Below are 9,964 nucleotides of genomic sequence, written 5' to 3'. Positions count from 1 at the left end.
AATGATAAACTATTAAATAAATTTAAGAGAAGAAAACAACTTTATAAAATTTACAATAAAAGGCCTTACGATCGTTTGTTTAAAAACTATTTTCAGAAGTTTTGTATTGAATTAGATAATGAAATAGATAACGCTAAAAATCTATATTACGCTAAACAAATTGAAAACTGTAATGGCGATATTTGCAAGGCAGTGGAAGGTAATAAACCAGTTAACTGGTGACCATGCGAAAGTAGGTGTTACTGAAATAGAATTAGGTAACGGGCTAACTGTTTCAGACCCACAAACAGTTGCAGAAGAGATAAACAAATACTTTATCTCGGTACATTCCTGTGTTGACCTCCACGATAGTGCAGTCCCTGCTTTAAATTTAGAGCAAAGTTGTGATTCTTTTTCTAATATGCCAACAACCCCCAACGAAATTTTAAATATAATAAATCATATTAAAAATAAGAAATCCTCTGGTTTTGATAGTTTTAATTCCTTTTTAATAAAAAAACATTTCAGAAATTATTCCTCTGGTATTGTCTTACAGTATAAATCTAAGTTTTTTCGGAAGGAGTGTTTCCCGAAATTTTAAAAAGCAGTGTTGTTCCTATTTTAAAAAAAGCTTTAGTACAAAATTAGATAACCTAAGACCTATCAGCTTGTTGTCAGTTTTCTCTCCAAAATAATCGAAAAACCTATGAAAAATCGGCTCATAAACTATCTTGATAATAAAAATTACTTTAGCAGTAGACAATACGGTTTTAGGAAAGGGAAGTCTACCGAGGATGTTCTTGTTGAGGTTACGGACTACATTTACACACACCTTAATGAAGGAAACAAGTACACCGGTTTATTTATAGATTTCAAAAAAGCATTTGACTTGGTTAATCACAAAATACTATTACTGAAACTAGATGCACTGGGAGTAAGAGGAATAGCCCTAAATTGGTTTAATAGTTTTCTACAGGACGATCCCAACAAGTACAAATTAAAAATATTTTTAGGTGACACCTTTCAGTCAAATTAGGTGTGCCGCAAGGCTCTGTCGGCTACTCTGTTTTTGATTTTTATTAATGACCTTTTAGGGTCTAATTTTAATGGCGTCCCTAGCGCGTTCGCGGACGATATTGCTCTGTTTTATTTAAAAAAAATACCGCTCTGGAGACAAATAGTAATAAAATGGAAATAAATGTTATCAAAACTAAATATATAAATTTTGATTTTAGAAATTTTCATTTCCAATCTGAGTAGAAGTACCACATCCTAAACTGTGCTGAAACTAATTATTGTAACTGTCTAAATATAGAGAAATTAGACAGTTTCAAATATCTTGGAGTATTTTTAGATACAAAAGTAACTTGGGAAAATCATATTAATTATTTATTTAAAATATTAGAATCATCGTTACGAAAATTTTATTTATTTTTTAATATTTGTGGTGAAAAGCTGTTGAAAACACTATATTTTGCACTAGTTGACTCTAGGCTGCAGTATGCGATACAATGCTGGGGAGGAACTTTTAAATATAAAATAACAAAAAAACGTGTTATTCAGAACCATTTTTTAAGAATAATTGTACAAAAACGGAAGCGTGAATATTCTTTTTCCCTATACTGTCAGCTAAGAATATTACCTTTACATCTTTTTGTGTTTAAGGTGCTAAGGCTCTTCTATGTAAGAAGTGGTAATACAGGCACAATACATTTAATGTATAGAACGAGAAACTTAGTACAAACCCTTTTTAAAACGCCTAAAATAAAGAAATCGTTGTTTAGACATTCTTTTAAATATGTTGGGCCGAAATACTTTAATCAACTGCCTTCTGAAGTTAAAGACTGTAGCACAGTAAAATTGTTTAGTATTAGGTTGAAAAAATGGTTATTTGAAAATAGTAATATCAGTTTCTTAAACAATACTTATTGTTAATCTTATACAATTGTTTGTTGGCTTATTTATTTATTGGTTTCTCGTCGTTATATTTATTTTTTTTTAACTGTAGATAGTATGTGTATTTATTTATTACCTCATTATTATATTATTTATTTGTATATGTGTATTATATTTATTTTTATATTTGTTGCTGTTAAATGTTTAATATTCGTTTCCTTAATATAATAGTAACAAGACAAAGTTTTAATATCTAATCAATCGAAAGTACATTAGTCAAATACGGCAATTTGTATTGATAAGATTAAGTACAGTGATTATCACGGAGTGAGCAGTCTATAAAGAAGAGTTTGGACTCACGCTAAGAAACATTATTTTTCCGTTATTGCGCTGCCACACTACTGGATGAAGTGGCAGTGTATATTCCTAGTATGTTGATTGTTGTTGAACTGTATTTTTGTGGAGGAATAAACTCATTATTTCATTTCATTATTTCATATTTCATTTCATTTCATTTCAAATTCTTCTAGCTTTATGAAGGATGGACTTCGCTAACGGTCAGCAATGAAATGTGTAACATAAAAAAATTTAACTAGCCAATTAAATAACACTGAAAAATAATCATACAATATAACGCTAGTATACAAAAGCCAAAATCGCAGCAAAAGTAGTTACCATTTATAGGTTGCTATTAAATTGTTTAATTAGTATAAAAATGTTATTATTGCCAATTTATTTTATTCTTATTTTGTATTCTATATTTATTCCATTCAAATTTTACTAAAAAGTACATGCCAGTTTCTGGTGGTATATTAATTGAATCAATAGGTTGCTGGCGCATCATCCAAATCCCATAATCTCTCAAATTACCGTAATAAAAAATATATGTGTAAACAAAAGTGAAGTAGTCAAAATAATCAAATCCATCAAAACGTAACCGAAAACCCTCTAGCATGGAGACTAGTGGCTAAATCTAAAGACCTAAGTTTTCTGTTTCAAATAGGACAGTTGGTTTTCTGTAGGTATGGAATTCAAATTTTATTTCTTTTCTAATCTCCAATGCATCTACAAATGGGATACTATTGTTTTGTTAGATTTCATAAATAAATTTAATAGTACGTTAAAACGAATTTAGAGTTGTGATGAATCTGCTGTAGTCAAGCACTGCACTGATTCAGGACACAGAACATCAATTAAAAATCTATAATTAATAAAAGAAGTAACAAAATCAATGAACTTAAATGCTTGGTAAACAATACACGTAAACAGAAATAAAGAAAAATTCATGAACAATGAAGAGGGCCTTATTGAAAATTCTTGTCTCCTTTCTTATCAATTTATTCAAAAATTAAACTTAAGTCATATCTAATTTTTAATACTGGCATTTAACATTTTGTAATTGCATATTTGTACCATAAGATATTTTAATATTAATTGTAATAAAAATAATGTAAATATTTATTTGTGGAGTCGCCTGATAATGAAATCTTTGGTTTCGAAAGGCCTCGAATAAAATTGTCCATTTGGAAAAGTATTATTTTTATTAACATTTAGTAATATATCCAGACCTAATTAAATAAAGGTAACAATGCGAGCGCTCGTATCTATAAACGTTGATTGAATAAATCGTTCAGTTAATTACAATATTAAAGTCTACTTCTTTGGCAAAGTTTCAGAGGCGGGAGAAAGTACATAGTCTAGTTATGCTTAGTGTGTGGCTACATAAATAACGAGTTAAACTCAAGTCAATGTAACTCCGCACCAGGAGGTAATTCTCTGGAGTCCCAGACAATAGGCCTAGGCCGGAGTCGACGTCCTGCCCGCTGGTCGTGTCCTTGATCCTGTACTCTCTATAAAAGCAGCATCTTCATCGGCATCTCATTTTGGCCCTTGCCGTCCAACAATACTCACTTCCCGCCTACAATATGCTCGCTACCGTAAGTAATGTTCTCACTTCATACTGTCTTCAAGGATTTATATTTTGCTGTATAATCTTGTAAATTAAATGGATGTGCTATATTCCACTGTACTAAAGTTTACTAGCCTATAAGATGATGCCAGTCATTCGTTCAGTTTGGACACTGTTACTCTGAATTCCTGACTCACCGCACTTTATACAATAAGGAACCAGATGTTATTTAGTGGTATATTAGAAAAATTTTCTTATACAACTAGATGTGTATGATTACAACATAAGAATTTGTTGTAAAACTAAGCGTGTTCCAAAATCGAAACAAATACTACTTCTTACTGAATTAAATATATTCTGACGTTAACTTATTGTGTTGGGGGCTTATTGGAAAATTAATAATAAAATCATTTATATAACTGAAACGACATTTGTAACCTTAATATAAATTTACCCTTTTAATGAAAATAATATGAATAAATATTTATCTATACTCATAATAAGGAAAAGTAAAACCAAGTAGGATTTGAATAACAATAGTTTTGATATTTTAAATTTTGAAAAATTATTAATTTTAAGCATACTATACATTTTGCATTTTTTACTATTGTTGGTTGGTATAAGTTTGCTCCTTCAGTAGGTGTGGCGTACAATAAAAATAATAATAAAAAAGCAGCAGCATCACACCCTTATAGTAAATATTATTAGACAGTACGAAGCAGTAATATTAAATTCAAAACATACAGTATAAGCAATTGGAGTACAGGACATTTATTCAGAACTATTTAGAATATATTAGTGTATTAAGTAATGTAATACAGTTTTGTAACTTTGCAATTAACGGTCAATTATACAATTTGTTTAAATCTTATATTGCATTTGTTGATTTCGTTTCGAATTTCTCGATTTGTGTGGCGCATTTCTGCAAATTTACTTTTAAGCTATTGAAATAATCGGTTCATTATCTTTTTTAAAATATACATTTAAAACATTAATATCTTTGATACAAAAACTTATAAATTTTAAAAAGTTAATACAATCGTTAGAAATACATTCTTGTTTGATTCATTATTTATGTATAACATTCAGCTCCCTGTGTATACAATATTATAAACGATAACACTCTTGTTAAGGCCATACGACACACAAAGGTGTTTAAGGCAGCGACTGTAGTAAAATTTTAAATGTTACTGCTAGGAACCAAGATCGTTTTACAATCAATAATACTAGTACCGGTACTTTAAATTATTTTTGATATTAGACTAACAGTATTAGTAATACGTAAATATTTCATGTATGTGTGAAATGATGCACGTGGCTCACACTGTGTCAATAAAATTGTCAATTTTATTGGTAGGAACTATGTCTGTTATTTGTACACAACGGTATTTTATTTCATTATTTTAAATGGTCTTTTACTTTATCCTCTTTTTATATTCATTTCATATCTCACCAGTCGTGCTTGGCCATTTTTGTGTATACAAATATTAGTAGAAATGTAGTCTTTACTGGATATTCTGAACTATTGTTTAGAAACCTTGGTCTAAACCATAGTCTGACGTCCTGGGTTGGAAGTGACAGCCTTCTGTGTAGGTTTAGGCCATGGAAAACTTGAATTCACTGTAGGATCATACAGTTCGAATATAATTCTTGAAATAGAAACTGACGTATGTATCAGAGATGCACTGACAAAACTAGCACTTCAGTTCAGAACTGCAAACCACCAGGAAATTTGTTCATTTAACTTGTTAAGAATGAAAGGTATAGAGAGAAAGCTTGTTTAAAAATTCATACAATTGTCAGAACCAGTCATTAATACATTTCTTAAGTAATTTATACAGACTGAATAAACGATTTATTCAGTCTGTATAAATTAATAATTCCCTATTCGCTGTGATGGAGTTTGTGAAAAAGAGGGGTTCTTCCAAGCAAAACAATTTCTCTTTAAATTCATACCTGTGCATGAATTGTAGTTCGGAACCATGTCACACCACTTCAGGTTAGGTATAAATTAACTGTGAGAGTGCGAAAATACTTTGCCCAAACCGAGATTCGAACCCCAATCCTTGAGATTGATAAGCTAAGAACTACTTAACGACCTGGGAAAACAACTGATTTACTATTAAAAACACTTATCGGTACTCCTAAATGTCAATATGTATTAATCCATGCTTATTTAAATGGTAGAGTTTCAAGTTTGAGAGTAAGTTTATATCGTTAGACAATACTGAGCGCCTTCAGACTCAGTGGGTGTATACTCGATTAATACCCAACTCATTATAAATAATCATAGAAGCAGTTTTTGAACTGTCACTTGAAACTCCTGTTTGATGGGAAATTGGTAACTACACCTCTTTTTGCTCAAAAGTTGGGTTATCCATCGAATTCACAAAAGGAGGAGGTTTTACAAATTCAAGCTATTTCTATTTCTTTTTGTGTTTTTAGAAGAATAAGAGTCATTTATAATTAATCAATATAATTTAAAATATGTATACTTTTGGGTCTCTGTTTGAAATTAGACTAGTTAAATGTTTTCCTCAAAATCGATTGGCTACCATCTGGATTGATTAGGACTGATCGGAGGATTGCAAACCAATTTCCAGAAATTCCAACATGAGGGTGTTTACAGTACGGAGATTTCTATGGAATCTACCTAAAGGAAGCAAAAATTAGAATAAATTAATGAAAACTAGAAAAAGAATATGTCTAAAGAAGAAGAACAAGAAAAGTATAATAATAATAATATAGAAGTTTATTTTTGACGATGGAAGGATTGTGAGGGAAACATGTTTTTTCCGGACATTTGCGTTCGTTCAGTGAAACACACCAAAAAAAAATAAATAAATAAATCAGCAATACTACGTTTCAAGATCAGCAATCTGAGTATGACTGATTTTTTGTTTCACTAAGCGATGGTAAATGTGCGGAAAAATTCTGTTTCCTTCAATAATTTAGAACCAGATAAAAAATATGAGAAATAAAAAATCAGTTAACTGATTTTTCTAAACAATGATATCATAGTAGTAGTGTATATATATATATATATATATATATTTGTAAATATAATATAAATAAATAAACACATATATACATATATATATATATAAAATAAACATTCACGTAATATATTTTTATTAAATACTTTGTTACCACAATTTTTTATACAAAGTTTTTAAATGGAAAAGGTAATTAACTAAACACAGGGTGCAAAGTCCGTTCAAATAGTACGTTCTTGAATAAGTTTGACAAATTAAGTAAAGAAGGAAACCGTGAGTTGAAAGCACCAAAGTGATTTTCAGAAGCGGCAAAGTTGATAAATAGAGAAACGTACATTGATATAGGGAAATATGGATTCCAATATAATCCAATTTAGACTAATAACACAGAAGGCAAATACGAGATTCGAATAAAACGTATTGGCCGTCGATCTGTAGAGGTAGAATGGTGTTGAAGCGTGCAGGTGATATTACACCGATGCGCTTGCAGTAAATAAAAGTTGATTTAGGAACGGCAACCGTATCCGTTTCTTCTTCAAATATTATTTGATTTTGCTGTCTCGGTAGTATTATTGGATAACATTAACTTATGATATATAGTGTTTCTTTATAGTAAAGTAAATTAACACTTAATTTGATTCGACTATTAATTTTATTTCAGATTTGACATGGGTGACTTCATTAATTGTGAAATTTGTCTAACACTTACAGTAAACTCTTTTCGATAAAATTATACAGTATTAGCCAAAATAAACAGTAATGAAATGGTAATATTTTATTATGTTTATACATTATATACAGATTTGACCGATAAATACAAGTCAAATGAAGTAAAATCATTTAAACTCGGGTGTTAACATGTTCAATATGAAGTGCAGTTTGAGTCAACACTTATACCGTTATTGTAGGTTTTGCATCATTTTTATGAATAGCGGTTGTTCCATTCTCTTAATACACATGGATTTTTTTCTTTGAGTTGAACGATGGTGGAAGGTGGATCCTTGCGGAAAATGTTTTTAAACATTCTTTGTATTGACTTATTGCTAATATTCAGTTTAAGAGAAGCTCGCATTAGGATTCTTTTTCGTGACTATAACACTTGCTGCAACACTCTTCTGGTTTTCATTTGTACAAACTGTTTGTGCGACCTGAAAAGCCCTTTCGCTGTGTCAAAACACTACCTGTTCTTCGGAATTTTTCAACAACACTAAGAATCACACAATTAGTAGGCAGGTTTTTCTGGAAATGTTCCTGAAAACGTAATGCAGTGTATGAAAACCTTGGCCCACCCACACGTCCAATTCCGTATGAGCGAAATAATGCTCTACGATGAAAACTTTCTCTACCGTTGTTAGCAAAAATCAACCTCAAAAAAGAAAGAACTAATGAACAAGAAGCCGTGGCAACAATCCACAATTGAACCAGCTGATTTAGAAGGCAACTATAGCTGATTCAGTTTTAATACTGTTTATTATGGCTAATACTGTAGACTACAATAAAACACAATTAACACAATTTGTATTATTGTTAATACACCAAACATAACATGTAAAAAGAAGCACGACCGAGTGAGTGTACATATGATTCAATCTAAGCTTAAAAGAAGCACTTAGTTAATAAAACCTTATGTAATGTATATACCGGGTAAGTGTTTTAAAGTGATCCAATAGCTAACTTTTTAACTGCACGATTTAGCACCACACTTTAAATTTGGAACTTGCTTAATTTTAAGTTTCACTCAGGAATTCACTTTCAAATTTTTTGAAGATGGCCGCCATTTTCCAATACAGTGGCCAACTTTAATATATTTTATTATATATATATATATATATATTAACTATTTAATACAAATATAAATACATATAAGTGTGTGTGTGTGTGTGTGTACTACTAATTTCCTTATTATTCCTACCTACTAGGCTTATTCATATTTCGAAATAAGCCTTACTGACCTTTACAATTGTGATAGATCCCATCTTGATCTATACAATTTCGAAATATTAACTGAAAGAGCCTATTATAAGTAATAATCTGTTCTGTGTATAGATTATATTCTTGAGAGCTCAATTATATGTTTGAGCAAATGATTCACTATTTTTCATTAGAGAGAATTTTATAAGAGAACATTTTAATTATCTGTCTGATTGTTCTAAAAAGTTTTGATACTTCCTATTTTAAAACATAATCTATGAAACTTTGTTTTAAATATGAGTAGCATAGCTGCAAGGATAACGATGTACACAATTATATTGTACCTTTGCTCTTGCATAGAAATAGGAACTAAAAATAAGTGAAATTAAATAATTTTATGTTTTGCAATCTGTATACCCTACTGTCAGTAAAAATTTAATTAAATTATCAAATAAGCAAATATGACTTATGTTTCAGGTAGTTCTGGTATTCGCAGCTGTGCTGGCTACACACGCCGCCCCCGCCCCCAATTCTGTGCTATATCCTGTGCTGCCAGCCGCCCCCCACGCCTATCTCGTCAAGCCGTACGCCGCCGCCGCCCCCGTGCTGCAGCCAGCCTCCTACTCCCACGTCTCTCATACGCAGTACACCAGCCACCCCGTGCCTGCTGTAGCTGCCGTGCCCGCTGTCTCTGCCGTCCCCGTGGTGCACGCCGCCCCCGCACTCTATCACACCCCCGTAGTCTACCATGCTCCCGCCTCCGCCGCACTGGTTGTCTGATCTGTCTAACTAATGTACTTCTCGAGGAACCTGAACAAATAAATTACTTTATAGAAATACAATTTATGTCACTCTTATATCCCATAATTCTCGAAAGTACAGAGTTTGTGCATACGAGAATATATGACTAACAACTCAGTCTATTATTGTAGAAATGTTATGTACCACAACTTTGTAGCAAGTCAAGTGTTGTTGCTAGTTGAAGTGGCTTCTGTCTATATCGTCATAATTATATTTTTAATGCGCACCTTAAGTGTCGAATTTGTGTATCAGGTTTTTATATAGGTAAAACACTGTATCCATTATAAATATTTCCATAGGTTATAAATATCCATAGGTGAAATGTTTAAGGAAAGTGTAAAGAATGTTACGAGTTACTACAAAGGTTAAAACTACTTAAGTTATATAGTGAGTGCAAGTACCGCGCTGGCGCTACTCCGCTCCCTCATAGTTGAAAAGTTGTTTGTCTCCGGCCAGCAAAATCAACTTTAAC

The 9,964-nt window shown here is 31.4% G+C and overlaps 1 protein-coding gene across 1 annotated transcript; it reads left to right on the top strand.

Annotated features, from left to right (window-relative positions):
• The first annotated feature begins 3,451 nt into the window (after window positions 1-3,451).
• Window positions 3,452-9,533, top strand: LOC124354186 (cuticle protein 38-like). Its single transcript, XM_046804458.1, has 2 exons — window positions 3,452-3,812; window positions 9,169-9,533. The coding sequence occupies exons 1-2, from the start codon at window positions 3,801-3,803 to the stop codon at window positions 9,469-9,471; spliced, it is 315 nt and encodes a 104-aa protein (XP_046660414.1). The 5' UTR covers window positions 3,452-3,800; the 3' UTR covers window positions 9,472-9,533.
• Window positions 9,534-9,964: the final 431 nt, after the last annotated feature.

This window comes from Homalodisca vitripennis, chromosome 2, assembly GCF_021130785.1.
Source record: "Homalodisca vitripennis isolate AUS2020 chromosome 2, UT_GWSS_2.1, whole genome shotgun sequence".
NCBI lineage: Eukaryota > Metazoa > Arthropoda > Insecta > Hemiptera > Cicadellidae > Homalodisca > Homalodisca vitripennis.
This window is presented reverse-complemented; position numbering and strand designations above follow the sequence as displayed.